At 40.6% G+C, this 23,706-nt stretch overlaps 1 protein-coding gene across 2 annotated transcripts in view; it reads right to left on the reverse strand.

Moving 5' to 3' along the window:
- EPHA3 (EPH receptor A3) overlaps positions 1-23,706 on the reverse strand; it is a 285,857-nt gene that overhangs the window by 59,642 nt on the left and 202,509 nt on the right. The window contains exons 6-7 of one of the 2 annotated variants that reach the window (XM_072138525.1): positions 9,676-9,800; positions 7,834-7,993 (exon numbers count right to left, since the gene is read on the reverse strand). In XM_072138525.1, coding sequence (XP_071994626.1) covers positions 7,834-7,993; positions 9,676-9,800 — 285 coding nt within the window. Of the gene's footprint in view, positions 1-7,833; positions 7,997-9,675; positions 9,801-23,706 lie in introns of both variants that reach the window. The other variant, XM_072138524.1, reaches the window with a different exon arrangement.

The following is a 23,706-nucleotide window of genomic DNA, read 5'->3' on the forward strand; positions in this document are numbered from 1 at the left end:
TCTTAAATCCCAGTGGAAATAATAGCACAATTCTTGCACCAAAAACAAGGACCCTACACCACACTTGATCTTTTTATTAAAGGGGAACAGCAAATTAGGGTTGTTGAGTTACTCTGCTCTTCTCATTAGAGAAGAGTGTTCAGCTGATATCTGAAGCTGATGGTCAATGCACTAGAACAGAGTTCTGGAACTGAATCCTTGTTCCGGATGAGGAATATCATAGCTACGTCCTTGAGCTCTCAAATGAGAATGTGGTAAGAGTTGGCTCAATCACTGTGCCATACAATAAGCAATAAAAGAGTCCTGATAACTCTCCATAACCCGAGGATACAAGACCAAGGTCTCTAATATAAATCCAATCCAGGCTGCTGGCAACTAAAAGCCAAGAAAAAATACTGTAAAATGCAACCAAAACAATTAAACCTGCTTTACTGGCACCATCATAAATTTTTAAACATTATTTCTGCTCGCGTCTATTTGCCAAATCGCTGGTCTTTTCTTGTTCAAGTTTGCAGCGTATAGTTATCATAGTTTGCATTAAACTTTTATTTACAGTCACTACCAATCCAGCAAATCGAGGAACAAGCCTATAACTGACTTTATTTCACATGTAAAAACACACGTGAAAATTGGAGCTGGAGCGGCTACCCAATTGTCGTAACAATGTGACTGTGGGTGGCATATTGGATTTCACTTATAATGTATGTTTACATGAGTTGGTGTAAGGGCATCACTTCTACACTCACTTACAGCTGCGGCTTTTCAACAGTTGTGTTAGGAAGGAAGCAGTGGATAGTTATCTAATGATGAATGGCGAGGCCCTTTTTGGCACATAACATTGCTACAACAGGTTTTTCTGTATATGTTCATGGATACAGTGTCACATTTACATGTTTTTATCTTTCATTCTGGTAATTAGAGTCATTTAAGGAAAGATTCGGACTTAGTGGTATAATTGGAGGGGACTAATTATAGGACATCCTGTTATGCAGTATTCTGTATACAGACTATGGAAGGAATATTTCACTCTTGGAAAGGATTCTACATCTTCTACTATTACACTGGACTTCATTTATTATGAAAAGCAAGCCCTTCTTTATATATTCTATTAAGTCCTTTTCTTAAAGGGAACCTGTCATAAGGAGCCCTTTTTCTAGCTCCCCTATGTTCCCATAGAGAATAGTGCACACATTGCCAAAGAGTTGTTATAAGAAAATTGTCTATTTCCTAAAAACGATTAGCTAGATCAAAGTTTACCTTTTTGTATGCAGAGCTGTGTCCTGTGTCCTATGGGAGTGGCCAGTGAGGAGCGGGTCAGACGTGTGTGATGTCCTGAGGAGCAATTGGGGGGGAGATGTGGAGGTCATGGGAGGTTTTTTTAAACTTGAAATCCATGTATGACAAAGCGGTTTCCCTGGGGGGGGGGGGGGGGGGGCATGGGGCAGACCACTAGTCACTTGCCACTCACTTGGGACTAGGGATACAGCTCTCCACACACAAAGGTAAACATTGATGTAACTCATCTTTTCGGAAAAAGGCAATTTTAATATAAAACCTCTTAGGCAATGTGTACACTATTTTTTATGGGGGAGCCAGAAAAAGAGCTCCTAATGACAGGTTCCCTCTAAGAGACTGTTGACTAAGGACTCTTTAAACATCCCATGTATGCCCATTCTAAATCCGCCTAGTATCCATCAGGTAGACTGACCAGTACCATAAGAATCCAATCAAGGTGTCCAACATCGGAGAGGAGGGGGAGCTCCAAACAGTGATGTGACGCAGCCAGTTATCGCATAATTTCATCACTCTTCTGATGGAAACATTTTACCACGCTTCACTTCTCGACTACAAGGGGTAATAAACTGGGGATAGTTCACACAACCTAATATACCTTGGATTTTCCAATTGTAGGCAGCGTAATGAAACCACATGCCCCTTAAAAAGAAGAAATGCCCCATATTCCAGGCAGTCATTGCTCATAATACAGGGCATGTCAGTGAAGACCCAAGCCAATGGCAGATTATGACCAAAGGCAAATTTGGTTCAAATATCGTCATGTGAACTGTATTCCTTTAAAAGCTACACCTCTTCCCAATGGTATACAGGCTACCCACCCATATACCTATGTAATATATATAAAGCAGTAGAAGCTCGGTCATTTTCAGGTTTTATCAGACTTATTGGACATACAGGCAGCACCCGGGTTATGTACAGGATAGGTACTAAAGTTGACTTTGTATGTAAGTTGGAACAAGTATATTTTATAGTTTTTTTTTAATTCTTTTGTCCCTGTGAGAACTGGATTTTCAAAATGATTTGCAGTCATCGGACCAAGGATTATTGGATAGACCAAGGATCATTGGACCAAGGATAGAACTTCATTATAGACACCTTACGGCCTGGGACTAAAGTAAAGCATCCAGAGAGCTTCACCAGAGATCACAGTGGTCCTTCTGTAACTAGGGGTCGTCTGTAAGTCGGATGTCCTTAAGTCGGGGACTGCCTGTATTTAATTTTTGACAGTAAGTTCCAACCCATTCTTTCGAATAAAATTTTTAAGCCAATTTGATTTTACTTTTCCCTTTGATGCATGAAATTGTGTAGGGAGATTTTGGATTAAAAATGGAGAAAATTTCAATACATTTATTAAACTTGAGAAAATACGTTAAAATACATTTTTTTGGAATAAAACTGTATTTTTCAGCATACTGAAAAAAAAAGGTACCACGCTCACCGGCTTTTATCATGTCACACTGCCAATTCTGTTACTTTACCTTTGTCTTATTAGATGTTTGGAGTCAACCTATCTCCTTTATGATGTTGACACATGCTTGTTGAAAAACACTTAGAATTTACGGCGTATGCTCTTGCTTTTTACTGTACTCAGATGTAATGGACTGTTAAATGTGCATGACAATAAAATTATAGAAAACCACTGCTGCACCTCCTAGGTAAACAGCAGGGTATGAAGACGCAGCTGTGCTAAATATTTCTATGTGTGCAGTGAATCTTTACCACCAGGAAAATTCATTATTAATAGATTAGTATGTGAGTATTTACATAGTATTCACAACAGCACCATAAAAAAACAACCAAAAAATTCATCACATTCATCGGTCAAAAGTTTTGATCAAAAGTAGAGATGAGCCGAGTCGACTTTGAGTTCGAGGTATGGGTGCATCCTTCTGACCAATCACAGCTATGGTTAGTAGTTACGCAACCGAACCCCGGACCCGAATTAAAAATTTGGGTCCACTCATCTCTAATCAAAATCTGCAGACAGTGTTAAGTACTGGGTCTGGAGATCTGTGGAACCATCCCTATGTGATTGCTGTACTGTGAAACACAAGGATTTATACTGCTTGTCCCAACACTGATGCGCTCTTAGCCCTCTGCAGTGATCGACTCCTTGCTTCGTTCCCCTCTGCTTTTAATAATAACATTAGTATTCAGTCAACATAATGCTACAGCTTTCACTTAGAGCAGATGGGAGTCCCTGCTGAACAATTCAAGTCAGGGAGCAAAGAGCACAGCAGTGTGAGGACATGTCCCAAGTGCACTTGGAGAAACTACAATACTGGAATAAAAAGTGCTGCTGCTACTAACAACACACAAAGGTATGGTTACACAGATCTCCAGGACTACACTACAAAAGCTGCAACATATTTAATATGAAAAAATAAATAAAAAAATATTTTAAAAAGTTAATCATTTCGGATGGACAAGAATCTTGCTGACATCAATGAGCCAAGAGTGACCAGGTGTCCGTAAAATGGAGCAGTAGAGATTTTATACCTCTTATAGGCATAGGGGGGGGGGGGGCTTTTTCATAAAATAGACACATTTTGGTATTCAGATGTTTTTGCTCCAAATTTAGCTAATTTAGCTAACACCACTTTTGCAAGAAGAAAGCCAGCAAAGGGCTTTGTGGGAGATGGCTGACAGGTAAGTTTCTGCTGACAGGCTCCCTTAAAAGGAACCTGTCATCTGAAACTGACTTAATAAACCACTACCAGTGTGTTGAAAAGAAGCAGCTTCTAGATCATGTTTCTTTCATGACCCAGGGTGGTGGCATCATCCAAAAAATTTACTTTGAAGTTAGATGTATGAAGTCAGGGAGGCGGAGAGTTTAACATTGAAGTCAAGCTCTCCCTGCCTCTGAACACCTCCTCCTATGTGACTTCAGGAGATCAGATCAATGATTTCCCTGGATGCAGGATCATCAATTACAGTGAAGGAGGCATTCTAAGACAGGGAAATCTTGACTTCAGTGTTAAACTCCCCACCTCCATGATTTCTTAAAACCAATTTTCATCTCAATGGAAAGTTGATTTTGTGATCTAGAAGCTGCTCAGCTGCTCGTCAACATACAGCTAGTGGTTTATTAGGCCAAGTTCGCTTTAAACACTGGTGCAGGAAGCGTAAGACTTGATAAATCTCCACCATTCTTCACACATCTCTACCCTGCATATGAGGCATGGTATGAGCAGGTTCACATCTACCTATTGAACTTATTTCTTTTTATACTTTTCCTGCATTATAATGTTAATGTGCTGTGTGATTTGACTGAACTTGCTCAAAAGTTTTGTGGACCCAGGGAGATTGGGGCCCAGTGAGTCCTGCCAAACCTGGACCAAAAGTCAAAGTTAGTGCACCCGGATCCGAATCCGAACACCTGCGATCAGTGCTTGCAAATGGGTGGCCTTTATTATGGGTCCGCCTATTAACACACGCAATCAGTTCTGGCACTGATCAAAGGTGTTTATGCCTTACATGATGCAGACAAAGCCAGCAAGAAGTCTGTGTTCGAGGTCGGCATTCGACCAAGCACTCATTGGAAACATTCGCAATCGCTTCTGGTACCGATTACAGGTATTATCCCTTACATGCGGGCAAACCCGCCAGCAGCATGTAACTGCCGTCAAGAGGATCGACAAGATCCTCAAAAAAGTGGCAGCAATTACATGCCATGGACAAAGAAGCCACCAGATTGTGGGTGTTACCAATGATGTGATAGACAGTGAATGGAATGGGAGACCACATTTCCAACCTGCTTCTTCATTCATTTGGTGTACAACTCCTCCCCATTCTCCTGGTCCATGGGGGTCCCATCACAATCTTTTTGTGGCTTTACAACCCCTTTAAGTGGAGACGTAAAGGTCTATTCCAAGATTCATTGCATAGGCTATCAATATCTGATTGGTGGGTGTCCTACATCCAGCAACCTCCCCACAATCAGCTGTAGTATTCAATGCGTACTAAATACAGAAGAATAGATTAAATACACTACATGAAATAAGGGTAAGCTGCAAGTATTGTAATATCATAATAAATAAGGTTGAAACAAGACATATAATCCTATGGAGCAGATCCAGAGGAAAAAAACCTACAGCTGAGTGGGACAAAATTCCTTCCCAACCCCTAATATGGCAGTCCAAATAACTCCCTGGATCAACATCATATTTGCAAATGCTTTTGTTCCCATGACCTATTATATATATATAATATTTTTTTGAGACTTTCCATGTTATTGAATTCTACAAAGCATAAAGCTAACCTAATACTGTGGCAAGACCACCATTACCGGCACATTTGTACTTGTGAACCCCAAACTTTCTGTATCTATGGGTGGGGGCTAAATAAAGGGAGTTACTTCTTCTTGCTAATAAAAATTTATAATGCTGTACACACAACATATACTGGTAGTTAACCCCTTAGCGCTCTGCGCCGTAGCTGTACTGCACTGAGTCCCGCGAATAGCGCTCAGCGCAGTACAGCTACTGCGCAGAGACGATGCCGGTTCAGCGCTGTATAGCAGCCGAACCGGCATCGTTAGCCGCGGGATTTCAACGGTAATCTACCGTTGACATCCCCGGCTAACACCCGCGGTCGGAGTGGGCTCCGATCGCGGGTGTTTAACCCGTTAAATGCCGCGGTCAACGCGACCGCGGCATTTAACATGCCTTCTGGGGGTCTTTACATCACAATCGGCCCCCCCGCACCGTTTTCGGGGGGGCCGATTGCTGTTTTGGCACCTCTGGGGTCCGATCGGGACCCCAGAGAAGCCTGGAGGCTTTACCTTTAAGATGGCGTCTGTGACGTCATCTTAAAGGCAAAGTGTCAGCCTATGCATCTGCATAGGCTGGCACTGATAATACCCTGCAATACATTAGTATTGCAGAGTATTATCAAGAACAAGCAATCAGATGATTGCTTGTTCATATCCCATGGTGGATCATGTAAAAAAATGTAAAAAAAATGTTTTTCAATAAAAAATTACTTTATAAATCACTAAAAATGCCCATAAGCCCCAAAACATATAAAGAGACATATAACACTCAAAAAGGTCTAAATCATAACACAAACCCCACATATATAGTATCACCGCGTCCGTAACAATCCATAGAATAAAACTAAATAACTATTGAACCCATATGATGAACGCCGTAAAAAAAAAACGTTAAAAACCCGCCAAAAATTATGATTTTTACCTATTATATCCCACTAAAAATGCAATAAAAAGTGATCAACAAAACATATGTACTCCAGAATGATATTGTTGCAAAGAACAACATGTCCCGCAAAAAACAAGCCATCAACCAGCTCTGTAGCCAAAAACGTAACAATGTTATGCCACTTGGAAGACGGCGATGCAAAAATGATAGATTTTTCCCCACATTAGGGTTTTATTTGGCAAATTTAGTAAAACATAAGAAAAAATATTCATGTCTGGTATCCCCGTAATCGTATCGACCCATAGAATAAAGATAACAGGATTATTAGGCTATACGGTGAACACAAAAAAAAAAAAAAGTAAAAAATCCAGTACAGAATTGATGCTTTTCTACTCATGACCTCAAAAAAAGTTCCAAAATTTTCAACAATAGGTGATACCAACCCCAAAATGGTAACACTGGAAAAAGCATCTCGTCCCGCAAAAAAAATGCCGTCACATGGCCCAAATAACGGAAAAGCGAAAATGTTATAGCCTTCAAAAGGGGGCAACGAGGAAACTAAAATCCTGGCAGCTGCAGGGTGCTCCTTCCCTTCTGCGCCTTGCTGTGCCCCCATAACACAAGTAATGTCCACATGTGGGGGGTCGCTGCACTCAGGAGAAATTGTAGAACAAATTTTATGGTGAGTTTTCTCTTTTTATCTTTTGGTAATGTGTAAATTTTAGGGCTAGATGAACGTATAACCGACAAAATTTGACCATTCTAAATTTCACCGCCATTTTGATTCAATTACTATGAAGATCTCAAGGGGTTAACAATCTTTGTAAATGCTGTTTCTGATAGTTTGAGGGGTGCAGATTTGAAAATGGGTTGGTTATATAGGTGGTTTTGTTGCTAAATATGTAAAATTTGATTTCAAACAGTATTTATCCCCAAAATAGTCAATTCCGAAAATACGGAAAAGCGCTATTCGATTTGTAGGCCGCGTGACGTCAAAATAAATGATCCAGACATTTCAAAAATTATGCAAATGTAAAGTAGACAAATGGGAAATGTTATTCTGCAAGTTATTTAGGTGGTAAATCTATCTGCCTGAAAACGCGGTGATTTTGAATTTCGAAAATGGCAAATTTTTCTAAAAATTCATCACTTTTTTCTTTTTTTTGTAAATAAACGCAAAACGTATCAGCCAAAATTTACCACTAAAATGAAGTACAACATGTGGGGAAAAAACAATATCAGAATCGCTTTGATAAGTAACAGTGTTCAAAAGTTATAACCATATAAAGAGACGCAGGTCAAATTTAAAAAAAAAGTTGCGAGCCTTAACCTGCAAACAGGCTGCGTCCTTAAGGGGTTAAAATAAGCAAATACGTACAATCTGGACTTGTTTCAAACTCAAACTTTCGGCTGTTTGACCCATAACCGGCAGCTGTCCTGGCCCGAATCTGGAAGATGTATGTCGTATCAGGCTTCAGACCGGTGATTGTCACGTTGGTACCGCGAGCTCTCAGGATGGTGTAGCTAGTTTCCTGTTCCTGCTTTTAGAAAGAAAACATTTTTTGTTACAATCTATAGTTAAAAGGGCTATAATGAGTATACACCGCAAAGGCAGCCATCTTTCAGCTTTTACGAGAACATAGCATGAGAACGTTGCGTTGTACTCCATAGGAAGCCTATGATTTTCTGCTTCACATGTTGCACAATTTTTTTATATGAATTCCTATATGTACAGTTATGGTTTTCAGCTGCTTGTTGGGCAGGATATCTCACATCTGAAACACATTATGTTCACCCAGATAGCATTGTTTGATGTCTGAAATATCTGGTAATTAGTCTGAGCCATCAGATAATTCACTTTTAAAGCTGTATAAAGCTTTGTGATGTTTTAATTTAAAAGTCGGATGAAAATTCCACTGACGTTTGATCAGTCCATAAATTCTGCATTTTCTGGAAGTCATAAGTTATAAGGACCTACATGTATATGGTAATGTAGTACCATAACTATATGTTGTTCATCTAGGAGACTACAGGCCACTGACGCTAAGGGATCATTTCTATGGGTTTGATATGACTCTCTGTTTGATTATTCAGTTTTATGGCAAGCCTTGGAGATATCAATCTATACACTCAATGCAACATTTATGGACCTGCAGTTTCAGAAAATCATGTATACATTCAAGAGAGGGAGCAAAGTCACACAAACTGAGCAACAACTTAAAGGGAATATCCTTTTTTGTGTCATTTTAATCCAAATAGCTCCAAATGTGCCATATGTATACATAAGGAACAGTGATGAGCAGACCGGTTGAAATTCGGGTTCAAATTTAAAAAAAGCTGTGCAGGTACCAAACCCGGACAACAACGAGTAACACCCAGCACTATTTAATTACCGCTGGCAAAGTCACTAGCAGCATTAACATTACCCACGGCCACATGCGTTGGCACTAACCTACCATCATCAAGGAACGAAGAATCTCACCAAAATGCTGCCATGTGTAGCCGTAGGTAATTTAAATGCGGCTGACAAATTTGGTGCCAGCACCAATCGTGGAGGGAGTTGAGCTGAAACCTGCCTGTTGCGTTTCAGAACCACTCAACACTTATAATTAATTAACCTAATAATAAAACATTATTCAGGCGGTCCCCTACTTATATATATAAGTACAGAGGCTCAGAGGTGACATCATGTCAACAGCACAAATCCTCGACAGAATAATACAGGACTCTGTACACCAGCAGTGACCAGCAGTGGCCAGCAGTGGCCGGTGGCGCTGTGCTGGACCAGATTTAAGAACCAAGGTAGGTATAATTTAATACAATTTTATGACACTCAAGATTCTCAACAGACTATAATCACAAATACACATAGCCAAATGTGACAAAATCTGATGTTTTCTCCAAGATGGTCATCACCGGACAACCCTAAAACTTCAGATTATATATCAAGAATTATTATGGGAAAGTATCCAATAGCTCCATTTCAGTCTAATATCAACATCACCAATAGGCGTGCAATATTCTCTAAACATTGCATAACATAAATCTGCTTAATAAAAAAAACAAAAATAAACTAGGTCACCCAAAAAAAATTCTCCAGCCTATAATGAATCCCTTCCAATCGTACATATCAATAACACTTGGAAGGCTTCACAGACTTTTTCTTGGCTGATACAATAGAGTTTGTTAACATTTCGCCGTAATTGCTTTTTCTTCCCACCTTTTCATAGTACTTGACCTCATAGTCCAAGATGATCCCATTTGGGTGTTCCGGCTCTTGCCAAGAAAGGGCAATACTGTTTCGAGATGTCCGGTCTTTTCTAATTACGGTGACAGGAGATGGAGCTGTGGAAGAAAAAGAGAAAGAAGACGAAAATATTTATGGTTGGCAAGGAGTCATGGTTTGCATATAAATGGCTGTTGACTATATCTGGCGAGGTATCAAGCGCTAGCAGCTGGGTTATAGCTTTGGTACACTTATCGAGGAGCATGTTGGGCCTGGAGACAAATGAACTGACATTTTCTATTAGCGGTGCACTGGTGGCAAGTCAGCAGATGTTTCTAATATGCTACTAGAACGTAACTAATGAAAACACTTGCGCTATTAAAAAGGGAGAAAATTAATAGAGATCTGTGTGTGCTGGATCTCCATGTACATTCCCAATGTTGTCAGCAAATAGTGTTTTGAAGTCAATGGCAATTCATTTTGTATCTTTTAACGTCAGCGTAGAGGAATTCAGATGCATGTTAATAATTGTACATTTCTCCCTGATAATGGCCGCCAGTAAATGCCTGAATCGGGAACCTTCCGAGATCTTTTTTTATAAACAATCTACTAATGTGTTTTTAAGTGACTTTCATTATTTGAGTGCAGAGAATTGAGCATTTTCTGTGAAATAAAATGTTTTTTTTTTCCTTTTTTCTAAAAAGGGGAAATAATTTATTTTTTTTCCCTCGGGCTGATTTGGCCTCGCGGTAGTCGTGTGCTTTTGTGAAATGAGAAAAATATCTGAAATTGCTGGGGATAATAGATGTCAGTCAAGGCATCAGGTTTTGCTATAGAATCAGGTGACATGGAAGTACGATATAGGTGACCTGTATAATCACACAACCACAGTGTGTCCTGTTTAATTGACCCTACAATATGGGAGGGCAAGAGGAAGTACAGGCAAGCGATGGCTACACTTTAAACAGGTTGGCTGCCCACAAGCAATGGTAAGGGTTCATTTTATTACATTTACAATCACTGGTCTTTCCTTTGAATGGGGCATCAATATTAGATTTGGCCCCTTGTCAGACCTTGGTGAGCACTGTAAATAATATGACTTACTATGATGATATGTTATGCTATGCTCTTTTTACTAGACCCAATAGAGGTTAGTATTGTTATGAGGGTGCAAATACTCAATTACCAAATACAAAGCTGTCCCATTGTGTCAATAGGGATTTCCTGGGCCCAACAGATAGTATTGTTCCGAGAATCCATCCTCCATCAAACCATAGGATATGCACCATAGTATCCTCATAATTGGGTAGTCTTCTGCTGTACCATTTGGGTAAAATATAAGGCTACAGCCCGGACCTACCAAAGGAGCCCTGACCCTAGTCTACCGACCCTGAGAATGAATTTTGAACCTTGACTGATAACAAAATCGGTTCGGGTACGAAATATGGTTCTGCACTTCAACTTTTTTCAGGATCGATCTATGTACCCATAGAAAACTTATATATGTGTGTTTTTATTGCTAAATACAAACTGTTTAACAAATAATGGACCATTTTCTCAGAGTGCTACTAATACTCGACTTGTGCCTTCAGTCACTTACCGTCACTGACAGCCTCCAAAGGATTATATATATAACTCTCGAGGCATCTCACAACCCACAAAAGGTGAGCTACACCTATATATTTATCATCACCCTATACACATAACCTGCAACAACGTATGATGCAATCCCCACACCCTTCAGCATCCACGGAATTTATCAAGAGGCTTTGGACTACTGATAAATTTGACTGGGGTCATTGCTATGTCTTGCATACTTACAGTATCTATCTTTCTATCTACAGTATGTTTCTACAGTATCTATCTATCTATCTATCTATCTATCTATCTATCTATCTACCTACCTACAGAGATCTAACATTATTTAACACAAAATCAGCCAGACCAGGAAACATGTGGTTCTTTGGTTCATCATTATAACCCCAGTGCCACGATCTACGGAACTAAATAGAACACAGAAATACGGAAACTTAACCTTAAAGTGTTGAATGTTACACAAGGACCAACTGTGCGAGTACATGTGCAACCAAAGAAGCATTACTGATTTCCTGTCACTGTTACCGAGAAGAAAAGACGGATTTACTGTGAATAAAGTCCCAGTCATTCTGAAGAGCATTCCAATCCCTTTTATTGGATTAGATCTGATTTTGTCTCCTGTCATCACAACACAATTTGTAAGGACGGTATTAGAACTTTCTTACAAAACGAGGAATTGAAGCAAGTTAAAATCTGCGCTAAGCTGTAGATTAGCCATCATCGCTGTAGCTCCAGTACCTGCTGTTTTCAAAGGCACCCACCCCAATGATTCTGCTGTTGTTGGCACAATAGTGGGATTTTAACGGGTATAACTTTTTTAACGCTTCATGTTTATACTTTTTCCACCATGAATCACTGCATTCCGGCTCCAGTTATCGTATCATATATCTGAGAAGGCTGCGGTACAGTTTTTAAGCATTTTCTTAAAGGGGAATTCCATTTTATTTTAATAATAATAACTTGTAATATAAAAGAAACCTTACCAGCTAATACTAATATCCTGAAGGTTAACAGACGGTTCTTGTCCAGTCATAACTGGTTATCTACTAATTATAATATATAAAATATGGTATAATTTACTTATCATTCTGGGTCCCAGCGATTTTGAGAATGGGAGACTGATGTATCCCCAAATAAACAGAGCAGCAGGTCACAAAAGTGCCGGCTGCTCTGTTCATCTCTATGGCGCTGTTGGAAATAGTGGAGTGCAGTACTACTTCCGTCAGTGCCATAGATAGTGATTGGAGCATAAGAATGTTTGTCCGACCTGCTGCTTCACTTAGTTGGGGTACAACAGACCCCTATTCTCCCACCATAAGGAAGTTATCCCATTAAATGTTGTATTCATTTAATTGGCTTTTCCGTGCTTTGGAAATTTATAGCCTATCCTTCAGGTCATCAGTACTAGAAAATGGTTGGGTAGAACACTTGACATTCCTAGTATTCAACTATTAACTATCTGACACCCAAACTACATAGTGAAGGGATCCACAAGCAAATGGCATCCACCTACTGTGAAGGGGCCACATTGAGGTACTGCAACAGTTCAGCTCCCATAGTAGTGATTGACACTTCACAATTCTGTAAAGTTTGAACAGCCAAAGAAATTGAATCCTGAGGAGTCCAGAACTCAAAATAACGCTACACACATGAAAAGACTCATGAAACTATATCCAAACGACACGTGTTAAGTAGCCAACAAAATCCAATTTTTATTAATAGAAAAATACATATATATACACAAATTGGAAACATCAAACGGACAAGAATAAAAACAGTTAAAAAGGGAGCCAATGTGTGCTCCCATATACAAGAATCACACTAGGTACCTGGCACCTGATAGAAGCAAGTGTACCCACTGAAGGAGCCCCTCAGTGCAACCCTACACAAATAAATATATACCAAATCAACAGCCAATAATGTATATATAAGCATGCAGGACAGAGGATGTGTTCGGAGAAAATATGACAATAGCCCTGAAATAGGAATACACCGGACACAACCAAAATGCCTGCTAAACAATGAATAACACTAAGAAGTGCCTGCCGAATACAGGAAAAGAATATTACCATCCAACCCGTAGTGTGCAGACTGAGGGGTACCGGAACAAGCCCCATGCGTATCGCCGCAAATAGCGGCTTCCTCATTCGGCAGGCACTTCTTAGTGTTATTCATTGTTTAGCAGGCATTTTGGCTCTGTCCGGTGTATTCCTATTTCAGGGCCATTGTCATATTTTCTCCGAACACATCCTCTGTCCTGCATGCTTATACACTCACCAGCCACTTTATTAGATACACCATGCTAGTAACGGGTTGGACCCCCTTTTGCCTTCAGAACTGCCTCAATTCTTTTTGGCATAGATTCAACAAGGTGCTGGAAGCATTCCTCAGAGATTTTGGTCCATATTGACATGATGGCATCACACAGTTGCCGTAGATTTGTCGGCTGCACATCCATGATGCGAATCTCCCGTTCCACCACATCCCAAAGATGCTCTATTGGATTGAGATCTGGTGACTGTGGAGGCCATTTGAGTACAGTGAACTCATTGTCATGTTCAAGAAACCAGTCTGAGATGATTCCAGCTTTATGACATGGCGCATTATCCTGCTGAAAGTAGCCATCAGATGTTACAGGGTACATTGTGGCCATAAAGGGATGGACATGGTCAGCAACAATACTCAGGTAGGTAGGCTCAATTGGTACCAAGGGGCCCAAAGAGTGCCAAGAAAATATTCCCCACACCATGACACCACCACCACCAGCCTGAACCGTTGATACAAGGCAGGATGGATCCATGCTTTCATGTTGTTGACGCCAAATTCTGACCCTACCATCCGAATGTCGAAGCAGAAATCGAGACTCATCAGACCAGGCAACGTTTTTCCAATCTTCTACTGTCCAATTTTGATGAGCTTGTGCAAATTGTAGCCTCAGTTTCCTGTTCTAAGCTGAAAGGAGTGGCACCCGGTGTGCTCTTCTGCTGCTGTAGCCCATCTGCCTCAAAGTTCGACATACTGTGCGTTCAGAGATGCTCTTCTGCCTACCTTGGTCTTAACGGGTGGCGATTTGAGTCACTGTTGCCTTTCTATTAGCTCGAACCAGTCTGCCCATTCTCCTCTGACCTCTGGCATCAACAAGGCATTTCCACCCACAGAACTGCCGCTCACTGGATGTTTTTTCTTTTTCGGACCATTCTCTGTAAACCCTAGAGATGGTTGTGCGTGAAAATCCCAGTAGATCAGCAGTTTCTGAAATACTCAGACCAGGCCTTCTGGCACCAACAACCATACCACGTTCAAAGGCCTCAAATCACCTTTCTTCCCCATACTGATGCTCGGTTTGAACTGCAGGAGATTGTCTTGACCATGTCTACATGCCTAAATGCACTGAGTTGCAAATTAAGTGTTAACGAGCAGTTGGACAGGTGTACCTAATAAAGTGGCCGGTGAGTGTATATACATTATTGGCTGTTGATTTGGTATATATTTATTTGTGTAGGGTTGCACTGAGGGGCTCCTTCAGTGGGTATACTTGCTTCTATCAGGTGCCAGGTACCTACTGTGATTCTTGTATATGGGAGCACACATTGGCTCCCTTTTTAACTGTTTTTATTCTTGTCCGTTTGATGTTTCCAATTTGTGTATATATATGTATTTTTCTATTAATAAAAATTGGATTTTGTTGGCTACTTAACACGTGTCGTTTGGATATAAATTCTGTAAAGTTTGTCTTTGCAGAAGTAAGCTGTTGTGGGGCTGGCCTACGGTGACTCATCGACACACACGTGTGGCACAGTGCCGCACTACACACATGGGGAAAAGATAGAGACCGATATGTAGGGCCAGGCAGTGCTACTGCCTATGGAGAGGGGAAGCTTGAGCAGCGTGATGGCTAGCCAGGCGAGCATACAGCAGTGTGAGTGCAGCCTTATACTGTAAACCAGAGATGTAAATTGTAGATTCTGGATTCTAGTGCTAAGTCTAAAATATGAAAACCTCTTTACCCCACCACAGCATATGCCATTTATAATACTAAGGGGGTCATTTAACTTTTTTTTTCTCTTATGTTTACAACTTTTAAATATCTCCCCCAAAATATATGCATTTGCATATCTGACCCAAAATGTGTGACTTTTCCTCTCACCTAGCAGAGTTAGACGCTGAGTTCTGAGAAAAAGGCAAACGTTTAGATGGAGGTTGCGGAAGAATTTGTGACTTTTGTTTAAAAAAAATGGTGCAATAGAGAAACAGACACACATGTCTGATATATTACCCTCTGAGATAAATAAAACAAATCCAAAACCCATAAAAAGCAAATAATGAAACACACAAATGTCTTGACTAATGATAAATGATCCCCCATGTGTGGCAGGAAGTATCAAAAACATCTAGGATTCAACTGGCCCATCAGGGAATAATCCAGTGTGCCCATGCTCTAATACTTTATGTTGGGCCCCAAAGATCCAGTAGAAGACGAAGCCATTTTGGTTAATTCCCACATATTTTTTAAATTATATTAGATGGTACTGATGATATACTACATGAGGATTTTATGGATTAATGGTCGGTCCTCAATATCACCACCTCTAAGAGGTCCTTCATGACCCAGTCCGACACTATCTGTGTCCCCTATGCCCAAAGGGGCAAATTTCACCCAAACTCCTTTCTTTATGTTGTTTATGTAATTTTTGGATATATAAGCTATAGTGTTCTATGAGTGTAGAAATAATAAGATTCTACTGACTACACACCGGGGTCAGAGGAACGCCTACTGAAGTCTGAAGGAATGAATGTATATCAGAGCCTTGATTAGTAATATCACAGTCTAATGAAGCATTCCCGAGACATCATCTTCATTCCACATCCCTATTGTTTGGTGAATTTATCTGTGCCACAGTAATTATCTCACCGTTTTATTTCATTGAAATCTTTCTTGAAGACATGCTCCCCTGCCAGTTCCTCATTAGCTTCTGCCTAACAGACATTTTAGGAGACTATTTTTAGCATATTATTCGCTAATGCATACAACAGGGGAGACGGAAAAACAAGCCCCAGTAGAAAGTGAGGGTATGAACTACTTCAAAAACCTCTCTGGGTTTTATGCTAAGTAAACCAGGGCAGAGCTTCCAATTATATATGCTGAGAGAATTCTTATCAGATTGATGACTTTCTTAAGAGCGCATCACAGTACCTGATACGTGGAAGGCGTCAGAGCGCCAGTTCCACTACATTAACTGTAAAGTTAATCATTATGAGGAATACGGAAACTCATTATGAGATTTTGACGTTTCTTCAAGACTCGACCATCAATGACTGTTTCATTGTGTGATGAACAAGTTACCATCAGGAATAGACTTGCCATAGGCTAAGCTACCAAGTCAGGGGCACTTTATGAACTGATTTAAGTAGTGGCGTAACTAGGAGAGACAGGGCCCCCTAGCAGGTTACTGTATGGGGCCCCCCTTCCCACTTAAAAAATATACATATTAGTATACTCACACAGTTACAGTTACATATAAATACACTCATGTGCACACACAGCATATACACACACATACAGTGCCATATGCAACATACTCACATACAGTGTATACAGACACCATATACACATCACAGATACTGCATATATACATCACAGTATATGTTATATACACTCACCGGCCACTTTATTAGGTACACCATGCTAGTAACGGGTTGGACCCCCTTTTGCCTTCAGAACTGCCTCAATTCTTCGTGGCATAGATTCAACAAGGTGCTGGAAGCATTCCTCAGAGATTTTGGTCCATATTGACATGATGGCATCACACAGTTACCGCAGATTTATCGGCTGCACATCCATGATGCCAATCTCCCATTCCACCACATCCCATTGGATTGAGATCTGGTGACTGTGGAGGCCATTTGAGTACAGTGACCTCATTGTCATGTTCAAGAAACCAGTCTGAGATGATTCCAGCTTTATGACATGGCGCATTATCCTGCTGAAAGTAGCCATCAGATGTTGGGTACATTGTGGTCATAAAGGGATGGACATGGTCAGCAACAATACTCAGGTAGGCTGTGGCGTTGCAACGATGCTCAATTGGTACCAAGGGGCCCAAAGAGTGCCAAGAAAATATTCCCCACACCATGACACCACCACCACCAGCCTGAACCATTGATACAAGGCAGGATGGATCCATGCTTTCATGTTGTTGACGCCAAATTCTGACCCTACCATCCAAATTTCACAGCAGAAATCGAGACTCATCAGACCAGGCAACGTTTTTCCAATCTTCTACTGTCCAATTTCGATGAGCTTGTGCAAATTGTAGCCTCAGTTTCCTGTTCTTAGCTGAAAGGAGTGGCACCTGCTGTGGTCTTCTGCTGCTGTAGCCCATCTGCCTCAAAGTTCGACATACTGTGCATTCAGAGATGCTCTTCTGCCTACCTTGGTTGTAACGAGTGGCGATTTGAGTCACTGTTGCCCTTCTATCAGCTCAAACCAGTCTGCCCATTCTCCTCTGACCTCTGGCATCAACAAGGCATTTCCGCCCACAGAACTGCCGCTCACTGGATGTTTTTTCTTTTTCGGACCATTCTCTGTAAACCCTAGAGATGGTTGTGCGTGAAAATCCCAGTAGATCAGCAGTTTCCGAAATACTCAGACCAGCCCTTCTGGCACCAACAACCATGCCACGTTCAAAGGCACTCAAATCACCTTTCTTCCCCATACTGATGCCCAGTTTGAACTGCAGGAGATTGTCTTGACCATGTCTACATGCCTAAATGCACTGAGTTGCCGCCATGTGATTGGCTGATTAGAAATTAAGTGTTAACAAGCAGTTGGACAGGTGTACCTAATAAAGTGGCCGGTGAGTGTACATATTATGCTGGACAATGTGCAGTACAATATAGATATAATGGTACACATCCTCCATTATTTATTGTATCAGGTTGGATGACAGGGCCCCTTGACACTGCGGGCCCCATAGTGGCTGCTATGGCTGCTACCGCTGTAGTTACACCCCTGGATTTAAGGATTTTATGACTTGAAAAGCAGTTCAGTCTGATCTGTAAAACCCATGTCATGGCCAATGGAGAAATGTGGTACTGTTTTCGGTAAAGCAGGCCATCGAAAGGACGTCTTGGAGTCTAGGTGTATGACACTAAATTAAAATATAGTAACTACTAGTGACATAAATATGTTTTTTTGCAAATGATCTACTTACCTACTGTAAGCCGAACTACCTTGGAGCTCAGATTTGCAGTCATAGGTTTTTTTTTCTTGTAGAATTTCCATTCTACAAAATTTGTGTGAATGACATCAAATATGTTTTCAACGGGATAAATCTATGGGGGGCATGTATCGCGACTTGTACTCCGAATTAAGGCGTCAACGCCGTGATACATCCCCCCCATAGACTTATCCTATTGAAAGCATATTTGATGTAATACGCAATTCCCGAAACAGAGCCAGTAATTGTGACTATTCTGCCCTCATCGCCAGTTGGGCAGGGAGAGGGTGATGTCGGGCTGTCGGGCTGCACTAGGTTCAGATGCAGGATATAATGCAGTTGTATACCAAGTCGGATCTGGCATAGTAATGAGCCAGGTGCACAATGTGATCAGCAATAGCACCCACAGTGCTGGATATCTATAAGGAGACCAGAGCCTCCATTGCATAATCCACCATGATTCGCCAATGAATGATACACCTCCCCCTTATTTATAAAACTTAGCCCATAGTAATCATTCACCTTGAATACTAAGAGACAATCCAACGATGTGGAGACAGCATTTGCCAGGACATTGCAGGTAAAACCCTCTTTCCCAAGCAACAAGCTTCCATCTTGTTGCTAATTACTCACCCAACAATGTTGGTCAGTATTCTATGTGAAATTTTGGAAGCTCAGCTTTGCTACATTAAAAGTACACTTGAGAATATTAACCAACCGATAAAACCCACATTTTACATAAGATTCACCTAAATCTTAACTCCAGGCATAAACACCCCTTATTTTTCCTTAGTGAATTTATTGTAACATTTTCCACACAACACAACCACAGTGTAACACAATCATACGGTATAGCATTTGGTGTCAATGCGAGGCAGAGGTGTTGAAAACCTGATTATAAGTATAGATTACAGTAAACTAGACTTCTTTAGAGGCCAAAGTGTGAAAATCTCTGGCTTCATGACAGATAAAGGTGTGAGGATATAACAAGTAATAACCTGCGAGATCGGCCAGTGTACAGTAGACTTGACTTCTCGTGGTTTTCTCAACTATCTTCGATCTCTCATTATACCCCGATCTCTGGTAACAGCTGCATGTAATATTTTTCATACACTTTGTTAGGATGACTGGGATTATCATTTTCATATGCTTACACTAGACCTTTGGGGATAGTGGGATTAGTTAGATGTGGAGATAAAATATGTGCATCTTTCAGCTATTTTCTTACATCTTCAGCTAATCTAGAAAACATTCTTTTGTGGATGGGACATGGTAATCTTTTTAAGTAAGCTTGGCATGGAGGCAAGGTGGAGCGGCCGTGTGCGGAGCCAGTGTGTCATTTCTATAAACACATGTTGCCTTCCAAATAAAATGATATAGTAACAATATAAATCATAACAAAAGGGAACATAAGTGGTTCTAATTCTGGGGTTTAAATTGTATAAAAGTAACCGGCAGCACTAAAAATATATGCTTGTTGTGATCTATAATGTAAAGGAAATTAATATTCAATTTATGGAGTTTGGCTGATCATAAATGAGTTATTGATATATATTATATAGAAGGATAAATATATATATATACAGGCAATTCTTAAGTTGAATGTGTATGAAAGTCGAAACTGTATATTTTATAATTGTAGATGAAGATAAAAATCTCTTTTGCCCCAGTGACAATTGGAGTTTCAAAATTTTTTGCTGTACTTGGACCAAGGATTATCCATACAGCTTCATTTCAGACACCTTACAGCTGATCATTGCAGTCTGGGACTATAGTAACTTCCAGAGAGCTTCACCAGAGGTCACAGTGGGGGTCGTCTCTAAGCCGGGTGTCATCAGATCTTCTGATGATGGTAGGTTTCCTTTAAGTCACATTTGCAGTGTGCACTATTGCCATATAATGCTACTTCTGATTTATTAATAGAGAATAATGGAAATCTACCATCAAAATCATGTATGATAAACCAGGGACACATACTCATAGATCCAGGCACTGTGACTTTGGTAAATTTCTTATATTTGCTAATCATGAACTTGTTCATTCTGAAATCAACTGTTAAAATTATGATAATGAGCCTGAAGGGCTCCTTGGGGGTGTTACAAGAGCCTCTTTGTGCTACAGATCCACAGGCTGCCACAGTGTGTGAGAAGCACTTCCCACCATGAAGGGTAAATAGATATATTACAAATTTATCATCTACTGTACTAGCCCATGTGCTTCAAATGATATCTATCGAAAGCCAACATTAGATGATTTGTATTCATTACTGTGGAAAAAGATTACATCGGAATACATCAGATAGCTACAACAAAATCGGTTTCAAACTTCATCCTGATTTTAAAATATTTATCTTTTAGGATGGATTTGCCACATGGATGCTATATTTTATACCATAAGATATAAATGACTGCAAAAATAATTAGCACACAATAAACTATGATGCCCACCGATCAGTTTGTGGTCCAAAATGCATGTGAATATAGCCTAATATTCTAAATATTCTAGGTATTTTCGCACACTTAAAGCCCTTAATGTTGAGTAATAAACAGATATTATGGCTGCCACCAGTTTCACTAAGTTGGTAAGAAAATGACAAGTAGCATTTAGGGATTGGAGAACGGAAAAATGGTTAAAGCAAATAGTTTTCTAATTATAGAAGTTTATTATAGTCTCTGTTTACAATATTCTGCAGCGGGAGTCGATGCTTGGTGGATGTCATATGGATCTTGTTATAGATGGTACTGGTAAAAACCTGATTGTTTACACATGGCACAGAAAACAATACAATACATTTGCAAATCGAGCCTTGTTCCCAGCGATGAAATCGTGTTCTTCACATATCTGACATATTTATTTATTCCCGCAGTCATCTGCTTCGCATAAAACAGAAGTGATGACAAAATCATAAGGATAAAATGAGAATTATCTCCGATAAGTTTTTGTTTGACAAGTGTGAAGTATGTCATCGGTTGTCAAGTCCTATCATTAGCACAAGTTCTCTGCTTCTTCCAGGAGGAACGGAAAACAGATGTTTAGCTCTTAAAGTTTATACACAATGGAGCTCCTCATGCCCCGGTGACGCTACATACTGACCACATTCTCATGATTGTTGGGTTAGAAAACAATATGGCCGCTTGAGTGACGACCCCGGCCTTTCATTAAAGCTGATCTGTCGTCAGGATGTGCTGTCTTATGTCAGAGATATCCTAGTAGCCAAAATAACACAAAGACTACAACGTTCAGCCATTTGGCAAACATGTGACTAAAGAGCAAACCTGACACATTGGGGGGGGGGGGGAGTTAATTCAGTCTTTCAGTCTTAAAGTCCCCCCCACTGGGGCTCCGGCACCCATATCCACTTAGAGGCTCCAAGCTTTTGGTAAATATGAGTGCAAGCTCTGGCACGTCTTAACTGGTGGAGGTTTTTGCTATAGTCTCGGCTATAGTAAAGAGTACAGTAAATGTGGCAAACCAGATACTCACACGTCCTCCACCTGCTCTGCTCCTTGCCCATTCAGTACCCCAACATACCCAAAGTGGAGGGCGGATCGGAGAAGACAGGAAACTGACAGAGAGGGGGAGATTCATGTACCTTCTTTGCCAAAAACTGTCAGAGAAGGCATAATGGATCTCCCAATTAATGGTGTATTCGTGAGTAAAGGGTACCCCTCAAAATCCATCCGACTGCCTTCCTCTCAGTGATTGGCAGGTTGATAGATTACAGATCAACATGTATATCTGTGATAGCTTGTCTTCACAGCTGTGGATTCACAGCGGTACACAATAGTTGAAGTACCTGTTTATAGCAAAACATTGGACTTGGAATTGGTAATGCTACCTCTCCATGGAGCCCCAACCCAAAGTTATCATGGGGGACATAACTACTGCTATACCAGTGCCATACATATGGGAATCTTAGTTGCCCACACTGGGGGTTATTTACAAAGGGCCCGAATCGCTATGTCGGAGAACGCGCCGCTGGATCGCGAATGGACCGGGTAAGTAAATCTGCCCCATAGTGTGAGATTTCCTTCTGTCTATATTCTGTATAAAGGACGGAGCTAATGAATTTCAGAGCTGATCACCCCTTAGGATACAGTCATCTCTATAAAATTTTTATTTTGAAAATCTGACATGTATTTTACTACAGGATTCATAGCATAAATAATGCCTTAAAGGGTTTCTGAACTACATACGGTCACTTTAAAGTCAGATTTGCCGGGTTAATAATTAGGGAATAAATCAGTAGACAGCGTTTTTCTTTGTCTAGTGGTTGAACCGAGTCACTGCACCTTAACTTACATTTAAATGACTGGGAGCTGGTGCACAGTAACCTGATCTAAACACTACACAGAGAAGAGAGCTGTAAGTCTCCTATATTGTTCTGAGTGAATCTGATGCTGAGTAAGGTTGACCTGTGGGGGTGCTGGTTATTGGATCACCACTAATTCAATATCAAGGACATATTCTTTGGATGTATTATGAATATTTATAGCCTTGGAACTCCTGTTACTTCTGCTTCTGTTGTGCTGAAGATCAATATAATTCTAAAGGGAGTCTACGAGCCATTTTGACCATACAAAAGCACAGACAGAGCCAGTTAAGATCCCTTGGGATCTTACTGGTCCTAGTACATTGCAGGAGTGTTCTCACACTACTCTGTGGTTTGATCTCTCCAGCCCCTCCACTCTGCTGTAATATCAAACCAGAAGCCTACTACAGCTTTTACTCAGGGCAGAGAGAAGGGGCTGTGCTGAGTTTAGTGAAGAGATCTCACACACCAGTTCACCAGAGTGCTCCAAGTTGAGCCACAATCCTTGAATATATATGCATGTTTCACAGCCCTGCTTCTACTTACAACACACAGAAAGGTATGGTTACACAGATCTCCAGGGACTATACCTAACACTTGCTGGTAGACAACTGCTGGTAGACTCCTTTTAAAAGGACTCTGTCACCACATTTTTCACAAATACAGCTAGCGGCAGGTCCCCATAGAGCCCTAGTAACTAATTGACACCCTCTTTTAGCTAAAAATAGCTTCTCTCAGATTCTCATATATTCAACTTTATAATTTTACCTGGTTACATGGATATCTATAGTGAGTCGAGGTGTACGTGGCCAGCAGCTAATTCCCATGCTTTCACAGCATGCAGCAATAATGCCATGTGACCAGGGTGACATCAACGAAGGTCCTTTAGCCTCTTTA

Source organism: Engystomops pustulosus, chromosome 2 (genome assembly GCF_040894005.1).
Source record: "Engystomops pustulosus chromosome 2, aEngPut4.maternal, whole genome shotgun sequence".
Classification (NCBI taxonomy): domain Eukaryota; kingdom Metazoa; phylum Chordata; class Amphibia; order Anura; family Leptodactylidae; genus Engystomops; species Engystomops pustulosus.